This window comes from Salmo salar, chromosome 12 (genome assembly GCF_965601325.2).
Source record: "Salmo salar chromosome 12, fSalSal1, whole genome shotgun sequence".
Lineage (NCBI taxonomy): Eukaryota > Metazoa > Chordata > Actinopteri > Salmoniformes > Salmonidae > Salmo > Salmo salar.
The window spans coordinates 93,338,611-93,359,358 of record NC_138302.1 but is presented as its reverse complement, the minus strand read 5'-3'; the positions used below and the strand labels follow the sequence as shown (position 1 = coordinate 93,359,358).

At 42.5% G+C, this 20,748-nt stretch overlaps 1 protein-coding gene across 1 annotated transcript in view; it reads left to right on the top strand.

Annotated features, from left to right (window-relative positions):
• LOC106566015 (metabotropic glutamate receptor 4) overlaps window positions 1–20,748 on the top strand; it is a 281,330-nt gene that overhangs the window by 164,809 nt on the left and 95,773 nt on the right. The window contains exon 3 of the mRNA XM_014133787.3: window positions 4,680–4,896. Coding sequence (XP_013989262.1) covers window positions 4,680–4,896 — 217 coding nt within the window. The remainder of the gene's footprint in view (window positions 1–4,679; window positions 4,897–20,748) is intronic.

Below are 20,748 nucleotides of genomic sequence, written 5' to 3'. Positions count from 1 at the left end.
ATTATAAAGCTTGGCAGACAATACGTATCCGCTGTGCATATGTTTGCTTTGACACTTTGTGTGTGAAGTGATGTTACAGTGCTTAGCCAGGTTGATAAAAAAAGCTGAAAAAACACCTTCTGGTTTAGTCACTCAATGTCTTTCAGCTTTAGCTGTGATCTTTCCCGCAACTTCATTTACATTCCAAAGAGTGCTTGATAAAATGCAAGCCTGAGAATTTCAAGTTCTTGACTTGTTAATTGTGCTTAAACAGTTGTTAACCGCAAGTATCCAATTATAATATGCATACTAGCAACATAACAGACATACAGATGGCTACACTTTAACAGGAATAGCACCCAAAGGAATATCTGGTTAACAATGGTACTCCACAATGGTCACCGTTTAAAATCTGCTTCCAGTTTTATACTAGCTACCATTACATTTGTATGCCATGATTAAACATTTATCCAACTAAATCCATGCGATACAGCTTTAGGAGAAATATTGATTTATTGATGCCATAGTCTTAACACTGCCACACATCATTAACTCTCTAAGGTCAAAGTTCAAAGACCCTTTAAACTCAATACCTACTTGGCCTATATACTGACACATCTTGTCTTATTTGGGTCCGAATTAGAACACTTAATGTTTTGAGCATCTCAAATTAGATATCCCCGTGAGAATGATGTAATTTGATACTCTCTATTCTTGATAGTATCCCATCACAGTCCCTGCGAGGCATTCTCAATTTCATTAACATGAAGGCACTTAGTGGACTAAAACCCGCTGTGCCTTCATTTTGTAGGTATACTCCATAGACAATTATACTGCATTTGGATTTCTTAGAGAGAGATTTCTTAGAATATAAATCACTCTTAGCTAATTTAGTTGGTATAATTAGTGACCATCAGCTTTCTTTCTTTAATATACTGTATTTAAGTAAGACAAAGTAACAAACAGTAGGGCTATACTGCCGATCAGGACATTGGTTCCTCCTATCTGTGGAAGAAAAACTGTTTCATTATCTTCTTTAACTAGAACAACATCACAGGCAGTCGCCCCCTTAATGTGAGGTTATACTCACCAACAAAGCATTAAGAGCATTTAAAAGGCATCACTGTTCTTTGGCCTGGAACAGTACTCTGTACACTACATATACTGTGAAATTGAGCTGAGAATACTTCCATGTATCAAGACTGAATCTGTTCATACAATTATGTACTGTATAAAGGCAAACTTCAAAAATATAGTGTGAAACATTCCCCTTTCCCTTTTTTGTGAATTCGAAATGAGCCTTTATTGATGCTAACTATTACAGTTGCATTGAAGTGTTTCAACTATCAACTCTATTTCCTGAGTCTACCCACATTAAGCACAGTACTGCAGGCTGCTCATGTCCCTTATTATGGACTTCATGGCAAGGCAACTACTACATCAGGGAAATAGAACTGAGGGTCAAAGCATCTTGTGGGTCATGCTGGAGCCCTTCAGGGACTCTGGTCTCTAACCTGTCTCTTTGAATACTTTTCAAACCCAGCTACGGCTTGAGTGGACTAAAACAGGCCTGGTTGTGGTATAGGACAGCAAACACCATAGACCTACTGCACTGTAGCTACTATACCATATGCTACCAAACAGGCAAATAAAGAGATAGTAAAATATAAGTGTTTTCTTTACTGCGTTATGCAGTAGCTTTTTACCCAACCTAATGACATCTTTAACTGAGCAGAGAATTTAAGGGTTATCGAAATGCTAAAATGTATTTGTGCATTTTCATGTAACGCTGTGTCATGACGTGGCCCTCTTTGGGTATAGCGAGTGCCTTCCCTCTCTCTCCCTCTTACACCCAGGTTCTGTTATCTCAGGTCGTAAATTCCTAGAAGAGACTCTCTCCTCAGAGAGGGAGTCAGAGAGAGTTTCACAGTAGAACAAAGGAACTTCTTCTACATCACAGAATTTGAGAACTGAACAATATCCATGTTTTGGAGAATGTGTAAAATGGTCGGTGGAGAATCCACCTACGACCGGTCCCTTTTGTTTTATGATTGTGGCCTCAGGAAAGACAATACAGCCACATTACCATAACTCTGTTTATACAGGAGCCTCCATTCTGAGGCTTGCATCTGTGATTTTAAACCATTAATGTGAGAGAATTGTATTTCTGTTTAAAGTTTCACTAAGTAATTGGCCCGCCCCCATGAGCACAGACATCGATCTGGCGTCATGGGACAGCTTTTTCACAGTTCCGAATAAAACCCCCACCTGGAGAAATCATCTTCGGACCATGCCTACCTCGGTCAGCTGAGGGAGCTAAGGTTTGAGTAGAGACCAGAAAAACCTCAGGACAAGCTAAGGTTGTTATGGTTGCTGAATTCTTAACCATACCACGTGGTTAAACTCTGAGACTATCGATACCGACCGAATAAGAGCAAATCTTCTATACTAATTACTAGTCTGCAGCTAGGAATTATGTACCATTGAGTGCGAAGACTGACAACCGCCGAAACATCTATTCTATAAGAACATTTCTGAATGGAACTCTGAAGTGACCATTCTAACGACAAAAACTCCAGGGACACAAAGAGAAGTTCAGATGACCTTTCCAACAGAAAGACGGACGATTCCAACAGATATCATGACGACACACTGAGCATAAATATATATATTGATTGCAATTATTCCCGAATGAGTGAGCGTTCATGTGCAAAGGTATGACATTTCAAGTATTATAATTATCAACTGTGTAGTGTCTTTTGTCTTTCGCGCCCTTCTCAGTCCCTTCTCAGTCGGTTTAGCCCACTAGGGCACATCCCCTATCATTTCCTTGTACCATATCTACTTTGTTTGTTTGTTATGCATTTCTGTGATTATTTAGTTAGTTAGTAAATAAATGATTAAGACAATTGATGTATGGATGATTTATAGTAAAGACTGGGTTTGTGCAGATAACCAACGATTTACGACGTTCGGAATGAGACTAACGTGAGGTAAAGAATGATTCATTAATTAGAAGACTAATTGATCAGATATTAAAATATCTGAAGAGTTATATTAGGAAAATTATAACTTTGTAATCTGAAGATTTTCCTTGGTGCCCCGACTTCCTAGTTAATTACACTTACATGATTAGCTTAATCACGTAATAATAATTACAGAGAATTGATTTGATAAAATAAGTTTTCACTTTAATGATGCCAAAGACACGACAGCTGAATGGAGTAGGCTACGCTGCTCCCTAACAACTGAAGCACGGTCATTGCTATAAATGACAATGTGTTCTCAGTCAACTTACCTGGTAAAATAAGGGTTCAATAAAAATAGATAAATAAAATAAAACGTAGGCTACATACTGTCTCTTAGCCTCAGCTCAAAGTAAATAAACAACAGTAAAAGCTACTGACCAAATCAAATCAAATTGTATTAATCACATGCTTTGTAAACAACAGGTGTAGACAAACAGTGAAATGCTTACTTAATGGCCCTACCCAACAATGCAGAGAGAAATAAAATAGAGAAATTTTAGAAAAGTAAAAAACGTAATAATAACCAGGACCATGGCTACCGGTAAATTACAGCTAAGTGTTGTCTGAGAAACTAATTATTATTATTATTTGGTGGGTGCTATATTTGTCCTATTTCAAATGGCGAGACTGCAAATGTAGAGTGGTTTTAGGATTTAAATGGATGAACTGGTGTAATACTAAATTGTTTCATTGCTTTTAAAAATAGTGGTAGGGAAATTTGTGTAAAAACATGATTGAAATGAAAAGTCCACTTTAAAATGTCAGACTTGTTTTGTCATAACTAAAAATGTATAAACCCCTACAAAGCATCTGTAATTATAATTAATTATTTTCCTGCTTTGAGAAACTGGTCAAAATGAAGATCCTACATCTGTAAGTAGCCTTGTCTGAGCCACAATGGCCCATCTCCTGGTCCTCAAGCGTGAGGACAAGTACACCCCTTTTTTTAGAGTCTTTGGTATGAATAAACCAGGGATCGAATCCCCAACCTTCCATTCTCAGGGACAACACACTAACGACAAGGCCACTGAACTATCAAAGGTAAACCGTCTTCTAAAGTTTTACACTGAACATTGGTAAAACATGACAAGGGTCTGGAGAGGATGTGGTGCCAATGGATAGGGAGCCACAATCCTGAGTCTGTGTCAATCCACTGCCAGCCCAGATATTTGTTTTGGCATGGATCTGTGGTGGGTGCTAACTTGGCAGCAGGATGGCATTGGGTCAGATGTAATATTGAGTGTTTCCAGAGATTGTGTGTGCCTCTGAGCTTGCTGCCCAATGATAATGAACCACCTAGCTGTGGTGGAGAGAGAAAGCTGTTGCATTAAAATCATGGTTCCCCACTAAAACAGAACAGTTAGTCCTATCACCCACTACAACACAGCCAGGAAAATACTTCTTCAAGTTGTAAATTTGTCATTTAGCAGACACTCCTTTCTACAGCAACGAGAGCATACATTTTCTTACTTCCTCATACTGGTCCCCTGTGTGAATCGAACCCACAATGCTGGCATTGCACACACCATGCTCTACCAACTGATCCATCACCATTCCTGTCCCCCTGAGACTGACTGTTTGCTGTTCCCCACTCATCCACCCACCCACCCTCCCCCGTCTCCTCCAAATTCTTCTCCATGTTAACTCATCCCTTCTTCTCTCTCTCCTTAGATCCCCCAGGTGAGTTACGCCTCCACGGCCCCGGAGCTGAGCGACAACACACGTTATGACTTCTTCTCGCGCGTGGTGCCCCCAGACACCTACCAGGCCCAGGCCATGGTGGACATCGTCAAGGCCATGCGCTGGAACTACGTCTCCACCGTGGCGTCAGAGGGCAACTACGGAGAGAGTGGCGTGGATGCCTTCATACAGAAGTCTCGAGAGGATGGTTAGTGGGTTCTCTGTGCTTTTGTTCTGTTCATTCATCATTCCTCTTGCCATATGAACTGAAGATGACGCAATAGAAGATGGCCCCTAGTGGTCGAGGTGACCTATTTTCCTTGGGTTTGTCTTCTGAATGTAAGAGTCTATATGCTGTACACATCTTACCCAAAACAACAATCTGCACCAATACATACAAGGATATTTATTTATTACCTTTATTTCACTAGGCAAGTCAGTTAAGAACAAATTCTTATTTACAATGACAGCCTTCTCTTCATCTTGGGGATTTGATCCAGCAACCTTTTGATTACCAGTCCAATGCGCTAGCCACTAGGCTACCTGGCTACCCTAGGTTGTATCAAGGTTTGAACTCAGATCGCAGGATTCAGAGTCCTGAGTGCTAACCATTACACCATAGAACCACACGCACTTATCACAAACCATTGAATGTGAGTGGAATACTAAATTGACATATGGAAAATATAACTTCAATCCAAACTTGAGATATGCATCATGGCTTACTTTTACATTTCAACTTCCTTTTGCGTTTCAATTCCCCATGGTTGGTTGGAAATATAAGTATTTAATTGAATTCAACTCTTGATGTGTGATATGGTACGTATATCTTTGGCTACCGGGGGATTTGCTGAATATCAAGTGCACAATCAAATTGTCCAGAGAGATAAGTCTGTTGCATAGTATGAATGTGGTTTCACAATATAGAAATAAATACTGTAAGTCTGTAATAACTGATGGTCCACATATAGCCTCGAGGGTGTTTTGAATGCATCATGACTAAAATAAGGCCAGAAGTTGGTGTGTGTGTATTAATTAGTAGATTAAGGCTATTCAGTATCTAGAGAACCCCTTCCTTGTACTCCGACATTCTGAAAGTGAGCACCTGGTTCACTTTTCTTTTTCTTTTTAGAGGAGCTTAGGTGTCAAGTGCCCTTTCACCTTGATCCTATATAACTGCCTGATTTATTCTGTTCTTTTTATCAACATGCGACTGCAAAAGCACTAAGAGAGTGTTGAGGTTAAGTTTTGAAGTAAACCACATCAGCCTCAAAACACTAAGAGAGTGTTGACAACACACGTGCACCATCGGGCGCAAATTGATTTTGGCCCCCTACACCAAACGCGATCACGACATGCAGGTTAAAATATCAAAACAAACTCTGAACCAATTATATTAATTTGGGGACAGGTTGAAAAGCATTAAACATTTATGGAAATTTAGCTAGCTAGCTTGCTGTTGCTAGCTAATTTGTCCTGGGATATAAACGGTGAGTTGTTATTTTACCTGAAATGCACAAGTTCCTCTACTCCGACAATTAATCCACACATAAAACGGTCAACTGAATCGTTTCTAGTCATCTCTCCTCCTTCCAGGCTTTTTCTTCTTTGGACTTTATATGGTGATTGGCATCTCATAGTTACCATGACAACTGACCAAACTCAGTTCATCTTTCAATCACCCACGTGGGTATAACCAATGAGGAGATGGCATATGGGTAGCTACTTCTATATAAACCAATGAGGAGATGGGAGAGGCAGGACTTGCACCGCGATCAGCGTCACAAATAGAACTGACTTCTATTTTAGCCCTTGGCAACACAGATGCTCGTTGGCGCGTGCGAGCGGTGTGGGAGCAATAATTGAATAACATGTATATTTAAATGTATTTATTTTGGTGTGGCCAGCATGTAAGAATGTTGAGGTTAAGTGTTGAAATCAATCACATCAGTCTCAAAAGCACTAAGCGAGTGTTGAGGTTAAGTGTTGAAGTCAATCACACCAACCTCACTCTATGATGAGTCAGAAATAGGCGACACTATGAATTAAATAGGGCCTACACCTACTTTACATTTGGCCATTGTTCTTTCCTTACAGTTGTCAAGGAATTCTGATTTAGGGGTGTGCTTGTTGACAAACTTGGCAATGCATTACACAATCTGCCAATAGTTTCTTACCAACTCGATCGTCAAACTCCACTTATCAAAACCCGAAACATAAAAGCTCTCTATAGGCCTTTTCCTAGACATGTGGGTGTATTTCTGCATTCAAGTAGGCGGTAACAAACAACTCTGACAGCATTGCACATAGCCACCTGTTTACAAAAGCTAACTGTCAGTAAGTTGAATATTAAATTAGCATTTTGTCACTTGTGCACAGCAACAACACTTGTCGAGGTACGACATTTTATATTCAACTTTCAACTGCCACAGTACAAGCTCTGTAAGTTCTACAAGCTTTATTGTTTCCCTACAGTTCATTAACACAGAAAACAGAGATCATCTGGATATCTCTGTGGGATAGTGTTGTAGAGAAACGTAGTCCCCTCAAGAATTAGAAACAGAAGGAGTCAGAATCAATAAACTAGGTTTAATTTGAGGAGTGCGAACAAGGGAGCAGGCTATAAGATAAATTGGTGTGTCCTAACACAGGCATTTCACTACTCCCAAACCAGGTGTTTAACCAACTGCAGATACAGTATGTGATTGAGTATAAGGTAGCCTACATTATGCTAATGAATTACAGGTATATTATGTTATTATATTATCATTATAATACATTGCATATACAAAGTGCTTTTATAGAACCCAAAGAAGAAGCTTTACGTAATGTGTCAATAAGGTAGCCTAATGGGTTTTACATACTGTAGGTTTAGCATATTCCCGAAAGATTTTATAGCAACAGTACCTTTCACTATGGCTAGCTGTCACACCTGTGCAATGCTGTTCTCTGTGCGAAGAATTGCTCTGAAATTATAGGAATGTGTCATGACTATTGAGCAAAAAAGGTTGATTAAGTTTTGTGTTGGAATCCCTTGGACATTTATCTCTGTCAATCAAGCCTAAAATGTTGTTCATACAAGCTGGCTTGGTTGGCAGTATCCAGTATAATGGTGTAGACATTGTTCTGCTCAACATCCACAGAAACAAATAGGGATGTATTCATCTATAGTAACACAGATGACACATTAAAAGCTAGACACAAAACCATTTTTATGACTACAATAAAAACAATAAAAAGAAGCGCGTGTGAAAAGTGACTGCCATTAGTCAACTTAAGAGCCCTATCTCTCTCTCTCTCCTCATTACTCCTCTCCTCCAGTCTCTCTCTCTCTCTCTCTCGCACTCCCTCCTCACTACTCCTCTCCTCCAGTCCCTCTCTCTCTCCTCACCAGTCCTCGCCTCCAGTCCCTCTCTCTCTCCTCACAAGTCCTCTCCTCCAGTCTCTCTCTGCCTCCTCCTTACTACTCCTCTCCTCCAATCTCTCTCTCTCTCTCTCTCTCTCTCTCTCTCTCTCTCCCGCCCCACCACTTCTCACCTCCAGTCTCTCTCTCGGTCTCCCTCCTCACCTCCAGTCTCTCTCCCTCCTCACTTCTCCTCTCCTCCAGTCTCCCTCTCTCCCCCTCCGCACCAATCCGTCAGTCTCTCCCAGTTCCTCCAAGGATTGTGTCTCTGTACTTGGTTGACTAAGCAGAACGGAAATTAAATGTAGGAGACCTTGGGGTGGCCTAGTCATGTCCCTGACTGTCCCTGTCCCTGGCTTGCACTTGGCTGGGCAGGCAGTGGTGGACTGAGACAGACTTGGCCTTAGGTACCCATCATCAATTTACCCTACTATCACTCTCATCCCCTTGACTAAACTTTAAATCACCCAACCCAACAATCAGGTACAGTCTGGATGTGGGTGTCATTTTGACAGTGCTAAAATTCACTGAGATGTTGCGAAATGACTGCCGACTACGTGTAGTGGAATGTATATGAAAACCTATTTTTATGATGTCCACGACAAGGCTGTAATAATCCATGGAGATTGAAATGGACACAGTATTTGTGATTCCTGCGATGCAACTGAGAGATTAAGTATTCCAAACTTGTTTTGGATTAAGTGTCATCCCTTCTTTTTGAAGTGATCTTTGCAATTTTGTGCACTGCAAGGGCTGTTAACCAGACTATTATGTCCCTTTATGTGTAGTAGCCATCACATGCTGTTGGGAAAACGTTGTATGAGGACAGGCGCAATGATTAGAGGTATCCCTGGAGTTGGGGGCAGGGATATGGATGATAATCTTTTGCTATAGTAACTAATCCCAATGTAGATGGGGCTTTTGGCAGACCTTTCTGATCATATACATTACAGGATAATTATTTCATAGAAGCTATAGATGATACATTTTAGATACCTCTCACTATGAACAAAGTCTTTCTTTTCAACTAAGTATGAACCTTTATAAAGGTCAGTCAGAGGTTCTTCTAATACACTTCCCATATGGACCTGACCTGGATCATGTGCCAAGAGAGTGAGCAGAACACTGTGTGTGTGTGTGTGTGTGTGTGTGTGTGTGTGTGTGTGTGTGTGTGTGTGTGTGTGTGTGTGTGTGTGTGTGTGTGTGTGTGTGTGTGTGTGTGTGTGTGTGTGTGTGTGTGTGTGTGTGTGTGTGCGCGTGCGCACCCGCATGTGCCGGGGTCATCGAGGGGTGCTGTTAAGAGGCTTTTATTATATAATAAATGTGTAGAATGCAGACATGTTGTGACACAGGCAGGGCATGGCAGTGGTAGTAAACTGTACGCTATTAGGGCCAAACCTGTTGAGAGCCATCTTTGACCGCAGACTAGACACTCTCTTTGGCGCAGAGCTGTTGACTACTGTGGAACCATGCCTTAAGAGATGTCATCTATCAAGTTAATGAAACACAATGTCAATAAAGACCCTAACGAGATTCCAGCTAGCCATTAGGTTGTCTGACATCAACATGAGAAACTCTCCTGACGGAGTCACTGTCTGCGTGTGTATTTGTATTTACTATGGATCCCCATTAGCTGCTGCCAAAGCAGCAGCTACTCTTCCTGGGGTCCAGCAAAATTAAGGCAGTTTATACAGTTTTAAAACAGTACAATACATTCACAGATTTCACAACACACTGTGTGCCCTACAGGTCCCTACTCCACCACTACCCAATATCTACAGTACTAAATCCATGTGTATGTATAGTGCGTATGTTATCGTATGTGTGTGTGTGTGTGTGTGTGTGTGTGTATGCATGTGTCTGTGCTAATGTTTGTGTTTCTTCACAGTCCCTGCTGTTCCATAAGGTGTTTTTTTATCAGTTTTTTTTAAATCTAATTTTACTGCTTGCGTCAGTTACTTGATGTGGAATAGAGTTCCATGTAGTCATGGTTCTATGTAGTTCTGTGTGCCTCCCATAGTCTGTTCTGGACTTGGGGACTGTGAAGAGACCTCTTGTGGCATGTCTTGTGGGGTATGCATGGGTGTCCGAGCTGTGTGCCAGTAGTTTAGACAGACAGCTCGCTGCATTCAACATGTCAATACCTCTCATAAATAAAAGTAGCGATGAAGTCAATCTCTCCTCCACTTTCAGCCAGAAGAGAATGACATGCATATTATTAATATTAGCTCTCTGTGTACATCCAAGGGCCAGCCATGCTGCCCTGTTCTGAGCCAATTGCAATTTTCCTAAGTCATTTTTTTTGGCACCTGACCACATGACTGAACAGTAGTCAACAAAACTAGGGCCTGTAGGACCTGCCTTGTTGATAGTGTTGTTAAGGCAGAGCATTGCTTTATTATAGACAGACTTCTCCCCATCTTAGCTACTACTGCGTCAATATGCTTTGACCATGACAGTTAACAATCTGGTGTTATTCCAAGCAGTTTAGTCATCTCAACTTGCTCAATTTCCACATTATTTATTACAAGATTTAGTTGAGGTTTAGGGTTTAGTGAGTGTTTTGTTCCAAATACAATGCTTTTAGTTTTAGAAATATTTAGGGCTATCTTATTCCTTGTCACCCACTCTGAAACTAACTGCAGCTCTTTGTTGAGTGTTGCAGTAATTTCAGTCGCTGTAGTAGTTGACGTGTATAGCATTGAGTCATCCGCATACATACAGTAGAAACTCTGGCTTTACTCAAAGTCAGTGGCATGTCGTTAGTAAAATTGAAAAAAGCAAGGGGCCTAAATAGCTTCCCTGTGTGCAGAATCAAACGTTGTGCCCAGGGTTCTTCAGAACATTTTCAGAATGTATATAGAAACATTAATAAGCAACTGAAACTTTGATAGAGGTCAATATGGGGATTTTTTATTATACTGTAGGGATTGTATTCACATCAAATTTACCCAGAACTGCCCATTGAATGACAATCAGTAAACAATGAATATGATAAAAGAAAATCATATAAACTGGACACCTCATATCTCCCTAGAAGACAAATCACCCAACGAGGCATTCTGTAATCTAATCCACCATAAATCCAAACAACAGATAGAAACAGAGTCTGCAGCTAACTATCGAGGCATTCTGTAACCTAATCCACCATAAATCCATAAAACAAATAGCTGCAGATTCTGATGTTTCTAACTATCAAGGCAGTCTGTAACCCAACCCACTATAAATCCATACAACAGATAGCAGCAGATGTTCCATATTACCTTTTACTCGCAACCATTCACCCTAGTTAAATAAAGGTTAAATAAAAAATAAAAACCCGATGCTATGGTCATTTATGTCTTCATTTACGGTCAGACATTACAGTATTGTCTGCCTAACCCTCCAGATGTGTCCTGTTGTAATTCATTTAGACAATTACATGCCTGTTCTTAAATTGGGCCAGACGGACGGAACCGCCACCCTGACTGTTTCTCTCAGGCATCTCGATGACACAGTGAATGACCGTGCCTCTCAGGCATCTCTATGACACAGTGAATGACTGTGCCTCTCCGGCATCTGTATGAATGTGAATGACTGTGTCTTGAGAGATTATGACATGCTGGTAGAGGCACAGTAGAAGCCAAGTAGCTGGACAAGTGTGATTGTTTTGTACTCCGTTTTGACTAAACTTACCAGTGTTGGGGTCAATTCAATTTAATTTCCAGTCAATTGAGAAAGCAGACTCAATTCCAATTATCTTTAATGCTTTTCAATGAGAATAATTTTGAGTTTGGTTTGAGTTCTGAATTGACTGGAATTTAAAATACATTTACCCCAACCCTGATACTGACATTAGTATAACTCATTAATGTTTGTAGATGTACAATACATGTCACGGTTATCGTCGGTGAAGGAGGACCAAAATGCAGCAGGACTGTGTTTGTTCATTTTGAACATTTATTAACTTCCCGAAATGAACGTACAAAAATAACAACACAAGCGAACGAACGATATACCGACAGTCTGGCAAGGCACAAGGCTAAACACAGAACAATCTCCCACAATTAAACAAACAAACACACCCAACTAATATAGGACTTCCAATCAAAGGCAACACCACACAGCTGCCTTCAATTGGAAGTCCACCCCAATTAACCAAACATAGACATACAACTAACTAGATAAACATAGAAATACTTAAACAAAGATCATAACCCAAAAACACTAAATCAAACACCCTTTTTCCAAAACACCACCCCGAACCACATAAAACAAATACCCTCTGCCACGTCCTGACCAAACTACAATACCAATTAACCCTTAAACTGGCCAGGATGTGACAGTACCCCCCCCCTTAAAGGTGCTAACCCCGGAAGCACCTTAACAAAAATAAACAAAAATAACCCCAAACAACACCAAAAGAAAAATTCCCTCCTACTAAAGGGAGGGAAGGGAGGGTGGCTGCCGTCAACGACGGCACTGTGCTACACCCCCCCTCCCCAACCCACCTATCTCTGGAGGTGGCTCCGGTTCTGGCCGTTCCTGGCTGTAGGGCAGTCTGGCAGCTCGGGGCGGTCTGGCAGCTCGGGGCGGTCTGGCAGCTCGGGGCGGTCAGGGCAGTCTGGCAGCTCGGGGCAGTTCAGGGCAGTCTGGCAGCTCGGGGCAGTTCAGGGCAGTCGGGCCGCTCCGGCAGTTCAGGGCAGTCGGGCCGCTCCGGCAGTTCAGGGCAGTCGGGCCGCTCCGGCAGTTCAGGGCAGTCGGGCCGCTCCGGCAGTTCAGGGCTGGCGGGCCGCTCCGGCAGTTCAGGGCTGGCGGGCCGCTCCGGCAGTTCAGGGCAGTCGGGCCGCTCCGGCAGTTCAGGGCAGTCGGGCCGCTCCGGCAGTTCAGGGCAGTCGGGCCGCTCCGGCAGTTCAGGGCTGGCGGGCCGCTCCGGCAGTTCAGGGCTGGCGGGCAGCTCCGGCGACTGTTGACTGGCGGGCAGCTCCGGCGACTGTTGACTGGCGGGCAGCTCCGGCGACTGTTGACTGGCGGGCAGCTCCGGCGACTGTTGACTGGCGGGCAGCTCCGGCGACTGTTGACTGGCGGGCAGCTCCGGCGACTGTTGACTGGCGGGCAGCTCAGGCGACTGTTGACTGGCGGGCAGCTCCGGCGACTGTTGACTGGCGGGCAGCTCTGGTGACTGTTGACTGGTGACTGTTGACTGGCGAGGCTGGGTTTACGCACTTGAAGCCTGGTGCGTGGTGCTGGTACTGGGCGTACCAGATTGAGAACACGCACCTCCAGGCTAGTGCGGGGAGCGGGGACAGGACGAGTCGGACTGGGTTGACGCACTTCCGGGTCCGCACGAGAGACAGGAGCTGGAAACCCAGGGCTATGGAGGTGCACAGTCGGTCTTGATCTTACCTCCTGCACAACCCGTCTTGGCTGGATGAAACTAGTAGCCCTGTATGAGCGGGGTGCTTGTACAGGGCAGACTGGGCTGTGCAGGGGCCTGATGGTAGCCGTGCGTAGAGCAGGAGTTGGGTAGCCTAGTCCTCGGAGGCGTACCGGCGACCAGATGCGCTGCGCAGGCATCCTCCTACCAGGCTGGATGCCCGCTCTAGCACGGCACCTGCGAGGGGCTGGAATAACACGCACCGGACTGTGCGTGCATATGGGTGAGATAGTGCGCTCCTCAGCGAAACATGGCGCTCTCCACCTCATACGCTCCTCCATATAACCACGGGTAGCTGGCTTCCGGCTCTTCCTATGCCTAGCCAAACTACCCGTGTGACCCCCAAAAAAAATTCTTGGGGGTGCCTCTCGTGCTTCAACGCCAGTCGTGTTCCTCGGAAACGTTCCCGGTCCATACCAGCCTTTCGCCTTTCCTCTCTCTCTCTTACCACCTGTCCCCATGGAAGGCGATCTTTTCCTGCTTGGATTTCCTCCCAAGTGTAGGAGCCTTCTCCCTTCAAGATCTCCTCCCAAGTCCATCTCTCACCATAGTCCAACTCAAAATCCCACTGCTCCTTCCTCTGCTGCTTGGTCCTGGTTTGGTGGGAGATTCTGTCACGGTTATCGTCGGTGAACGAGGACCAAAATGCAGCAGGACTGTGTTTGTTCATTTTCAACATTTATTAACTTCCCGAAATGAACGTACAAAAATAACAACACAAGCGAACGAACGATATACCGACAGTCTGGCAAGGCACAAGGCTAAACACAGAACAATCTCCCACAATTAAACAAACAAACACACCCAACTAATACAGGACTTCCAATCAAAGGCAACACCACACAGCTGCCTTCAATTGGAAGTCCACCCCAATTAACCAAACATAGACATACAACTAACTAGATAAACATAGAAATACGTAAACAAAGATCATAACCCAAAAACCCGGAAATACTAAATCAAACACCCTTTTTCCAAAACACCACCCCGAACCACATAAAACAAATACCCTCTGCCACGTCCTGACCAAACTACAATACCGATTAACCCTTATACTGGCCAGGACGTGACAGTACAAGTCAAATGTTCGGACACACCTACTCATTCCAGGATTTTTCTTTATTTTTACTATTTTCTAAATTGTAGAATAATAGTCAAGACACCAAAACTATGAAATAACACATATGGAATCATGTAGTAACCAAAAAAGTTTAAAAAAATCAAAATATATTTGAGATTGTTCAAAGTAGCCACCCTTTGCCTTGATGACAGCTTTGCAAACTCTTGGTATTCTCTCAACCAGCTTCATGAGGTTGTCACCTGGAATGCATTTAACAGTTTTTTAACAATTAACAGGTGTGCCTTGTTAAAAGTTAGTTTGTGGAATTTCTATCCTTCTTAATGCATTTGAGCCAATCAGTTGTGTTGTGACAATGTAGGGGTGGTATACAGAAGACAGCCCTATTTTGTAAAATGACCAAGTCCATATTATGGCAAGAAAAGCTCAAATAAGCTAAGAGAAACAACAGTCCATCATGACATGAAGGTAAGTCAATCTGGAAAATGTCAAGAACTTTGTAAGTTTCTTCAAGTGCAGTCGCAAAAAACATTCAAGTGCTTTGATGAAACTGGCTCTCATGAGGGCTGCCACAGGAAAGTAAGACCCAGAGATACCTCTGCTGCAGAGGATAAGTTCATTAGAGTTAACTGCACCTCAGATTGCAGCCCAAATAAATGCTTCACAGAGTTCAAGTAACAGACACATCTCAACATTAACTGTTCAGAGCAGACTGCGTAAATTAGGCCTTCGTGGTCAAATTGCTGCAAAGAAACCACTACTAAAGGACACCAATAAGAAGAAGATACTTGCTTGGGCCAAGAAACACAAGCAATGGACATTTGACCTGTGGAAATCTGTCTTTTGGTCTGATGAGTCCAAATTTGAGATTTTGGGTTCCAACTGCCATTTCTTTGTGAGACGCAGGCGAACGGATGATCTGCACATGTGTGGTTCCCACCGTGAAGCATGGAGGAGGAGTTGTGATGGGGTGCTGTGCTGGTGTCACTGTCACTGATTTATTTAGAATTCAAGGCACACTTAACCGGCATGGCTACAACAGCATTCTGCAGCGAAATGCCATCCCATCTGATTTACTATCATTTGTTTTTTTTACAGGACAATGAACCAACACACCTCCAGGCTGTGTAAGGGCTATTTGGAGGAGAGTGATGGATTGCTGCATCAGATAACCTGACCTCCGCAATCACTCGACCTCAACCCAATTGAGATGGTTTGGGATGAGTTGGACCGCAAAGTGTAGGAAAAGCAGCCAACATGTGCACAGCATATGTGGGAACTACTTTAAGACTGTTGGAAAAGCATTCCTCATGAAGCTGGTTGAGAGAATGCCAAGAGTGTGCAAAGTTGTCAAAGCAAGGTGTGACTACTTTGGATAATCTGAAATATAAAATATATTTTGGTTTGTTTAACAATTTTTATGTTAATACATGATTACATATGTGTCATTTCATAGTTTTGATGTCTTCACTATTATTATTCAATGTAGAAAATTGTAAAAATTAAGAAATACCCTTGAATGAGTAGGTGTGTCCAAACTTTTGACTGGTACTGTAGATTTGGAATGACTGATTAAATCAACAGCAATAGAACAGTAAAGTAACAGTTTGTTGTTCTACATGGGGAAAGCCTCAGAGAAAGTTTGGGTGAAGAAAGAATGGTAAATGAATCCTGAAGTACTGTGAGGAGGCTGCACAAATCGGCCACAAAAGAGGTTGTGAATTACTATAGATAAGGTTAGCGTCAACATCAGCTAATATATGACTATCATTTTTGGGAAAATTAAGAGATGAAAATAGCCTGTGGCTGGTTGGTAGTCTGGCTGGCTGTGGGAGAGATCAACATTAAGTGGGCACCCAGTCACTCGGCTGCTCCATCGTGTGCCCAGGAATGCAGTTTTGATTCGATTTGTGGTTACCAAATTGCATTTACCAACAGGAGAGGCAATCAATTTGGAGGGGAAGAGCAGAAAATGAAACATATTAAAGGCTTGAAAATGTATGAGATAACTGGACAATCCATACATAGAATGGTGATACGACTCTGAAACATCCTGGCCACTGAGACAATGAGAATGGAAACAAGAATTGGAGTAGAGCGTGTGTGTGCGTCTGTGTGTGTTTGTACAGTATGGATGCATGCGCACGTCTTTGTGGGTGGGTGGTTTGTAGGTGGAAGTGACTAAATGTTTTCCATTGCAATAATAACTCATTAAGAAAGGAAAGGGTTTTTGTGAAACAGAATCAGAAGATTATGGAAATTGATCAACTCATGCAGCTAATCTGGATTACAATTCTACGGTTCCAACTGCTTCTCATTAGAACAAATTTAGAGCACTTTTGTAAACGGGATCAGATTTAGAGCGTACACTAATCGACTTCGAATGTCTTCATATCGTTAATCAAGCAGGACAATTCAGATATTATTTGTATTATTATTAAACTTTTTTTTACATGAAGTAACTGTAATACTTAAAGGATGTCTGTATCTTTTGTGTCATTTAGTAAATGATGTAATATTCTATAATACTAACATAATATTCTGTAATATTCCCTAATACTACAGAAATAGTACTGTACATTTGATCTGAGAATATACTATTAACTAAATGTAAAGATAATGTCCATTGAAGGCCACGAGTTAGCTTGAAAGTGAAGTTATTGAAATTCTTACAGTGGTCTTGACTGGTGGAAAATGTAATTACTATACAGCCTGAACACTACCAGAGGTTCTAACGTTAATAGTTAATACTTCTCCAAAAATTGGACTGGTTTGAGTCATTACAATAACCTAGTTTGTTTCAGTTGGGTTGTTTAAATGGTAATTCAACATTAACAACATGTTCTCAGTGCTGAGAAGTTAAAGAGGACATATACACATCCTCTGTTGCTTTCCCTATAGGAGGGGATGGAGTACGATACAGCCTCCCACAGAATAGCCATGCATTACCTTGGAACACAGATCCTTTGTCTACAGTACACAACAAGGTCTGGGATCAATTCCATTCCAATTCTGTTCTGTCAATACAGGAAGGGAATTCAAATTCTATTCATGCTTTGAAAAAAAACTTTTTGAAGATAAATGCCATTTTTTCCCATTCATGAATTGAATGTCAATGCATCTCCTGAATGGAATACATTGAAATGGGATTGACCCTAACCCTGCTGCATAATCCCTACAGGGTGAAGATAAATTCTGCATCTACTTCCACACACACACACACACACTGTGTGACAAAACCTCCACTATATTGTGAGTGGGCTTTGAAGGTCTGAGACAGGTGCAACAAGTGGCCTCAATGGATTATGAAAAATACGTCACAAAAATGTCTATAATCGAAAAATAAGTACTACTGCCATACCCATAACCATACATTCCCAATCTCCCCTTTATCAGGTATGGCTGGATGAAAGCCCCTGTTAAGTGGAGGAAAAACAAGTTAAAATATCTATCAGGACCTCATTGTGCAGCAAAACACAAATGGAATTAATGTGAGCACCTGAAGCCCATTATGGTTGAACACCTGAAGCCCATTATGGTTGAACACCTGAAGCCCATTATGGTTGAACACCTGAAACCCATTATGGTTGAACACCTGAAACCCATTATGGTTGAACACCTGAAACCCATTATGGTTGAGCACATGAATCAGTGTCCCCAGTAGCCTATCTGGAGAGAAGTGAATCAACATGAGCGGTATTGTCACAAGCAGATGGCTCACACCTTCACTAAGAGACCCTGATGTGAGTCCTTGGCCCCTCGCAACAATGGGAACCCGACCGCTTGGCAAATTTACATAATAATTATTCTGCAGTGTTCACCACTGTCAGACATTTCCAACTATTTTCAAAATCCCCAGGCTTCTTGTAATGGGGCACAAATGTAATTTTGTTTCTGCATGAGGACCTTGAAGGGTCAATTTGGAAATAGCATGAAAGAGGGACGGGGGGAGACGGGGGAGACAGCGTGGGAGGGGGGGGCAGTGGCGAGACTGGTGGAGACGGGGGGGAGACAGCGGGGGAGGGGGGGGGCAGCGGCGAGACTGGTGGAGACGGGGGAGCCAGCAAGGAGACGAGAGGGAGACGTGGTAGACAGGCTGCTGTCACATGTGACACATAGGATAGATTGTAGCCTGGTGCCACAAAACAACTTGGTGGATGAGCAATCTTCCAACACAGCTATCTGAAATCACTCAAACCTTAATTACAGAAACTGGATTCGGAAGAAAAAAAACAGTCACATTTAATGCTGCTTCATGAATAAGATTTCCATAAGGTAATAGGTTGCACACTGAGATACAAATAGTATTGCGATTGGCCTATTAGTGCTGATGAGGTCGAGCTGACGTTTGAACTCGGGGCTCAACAGTGAGGATTGATTGAATGAGGGGTAGAGAAATAAACAGCTTTAGTTTAGAGCTGTCTTTAAGGATTCCCACTTTCACCTTCATTGGAAGGACCCTGCACTTAAATTCCAAACAATTGTGAAAATGATGAACCTGGAAGAAAAGCCTAATTATTTTTAAATACAGTGGGGGGAAAAAGTATTTGATCCCCTGCTGATTTTGTACGTTTGCCCACTGACAAAGAAATGATCAGTCTATCATTTTAATGGTAGGTTTATTTGAACAGTGAGAGACAGAATAACAACAAAAATATCCAGAAAAACGCATGTCAAAAATTTTATAAATTGATTTGCATTTTAATGAGGGATATAAGTATTTGACCCCCTCTCAATCAGAAAGAGTTCTGGCTCCCAGGTGTCTTTTATACAGGTAACGAGCTGAGATTAGGAGCACACTCTTAAAGTGAGTGCTCCTAACCGCAGCTTGTTACCTGTATAAAAGACGCCTGTCCACAGAAGCAATCAATCAATCAGATTCCAAACTCTCCACCATGGCCAAGACCAAAGAGCTCTCCAAGGATGTCAGGGACAAGATTGTAGACCTACACAAGGCTGGAATGGGCTACAAGATCATCGCCAAGCAGCTTGGTGAGAAGGTGACAACATTTGGTAGATTATTCACAAATGGAAGAAACACAAAAGAACTGTCAATATCGCTCGGCCTGGGGCTCCATGCAAGATCTCACCTCGTGGAGTTGCAATGATCATGGGAACGGTGATGAATCAGCCCAGAACTACAATGGAGGATCTTGTCAATGATCTCAAGGCAGCTGGGACCATAGTCACCAAGAAAACAATTGGTAACACACTACACCGTGAAGGACTGAAATCCTGCAGCGCCCACAAGGTCCCCCTGCTCAAAATACATATACATGCCCGCCTGAAGTTTGCCAATGAACATCTGAATGATTCAGAGGACAACTGGATGAAAGTGTTGTGGTCAGATGAGACCAAAATGGAGCTCTTTAGCATCAACTCAACTCGCGTTTGGAGGAGGAGGAATGCTGACTATGACCCCAAGAACACCATCTCCACCATCAAACATGGAAGTGGAAACATTATGCTTTGGGGGTGTTTTTCTGCTAAGGGGACAGGACAACTTCACCGCATTAAAGGGACGATGGACGGGGCCATGTACCGTCAAATCTTGGGTGAGAACATCCTTCCCTCAGCCAGGGCATTGAAAATGGGTCGTGGATGGGTATTCCAGCATGACAATGACCCAAAACACACGGCCAAGGCAACAAAGGAGTGGCTCAAGAAGAAGCACATTAAGGTCCTGGAGTGGCCTAGCCAGTCTCCAGACCTTAATCCCATAGAAAATCTGTGGAGGGAGCTGAAGGTTCGAGTTGCCAAACGTCAGCCTCGAAACCTTAATGACTTGGAGAAGATCTGCAAAGAGGAGTGGGACAAAATCACTCCTGAAATGTGTGCAAACCTGGTGGCCAACTACAAGAAACGTCTGACCTCTGTGATTGCCAACAAGGGTTTTGCCACCAAGTACTAAGTCATGTTTTGCAGAGGGGTCAAATACGTATTTCCCTCATTAAAATGCAAATAATTTTATAACATTTTTGACATGTGTTTTTCTGGATTTTTTTGTTGTTATTCTGTGTCTCACTGTTCAAATAAACCTATCATTAAAATTATAGACTGATCATGTCTTTGTAAGTGGGCAAACGTACAAAATCAGCAGGGGATCAAATACTTTTCCCCCCCACTGTATGCAGTATTCTATTCACTGTTGATGGATTAGAAG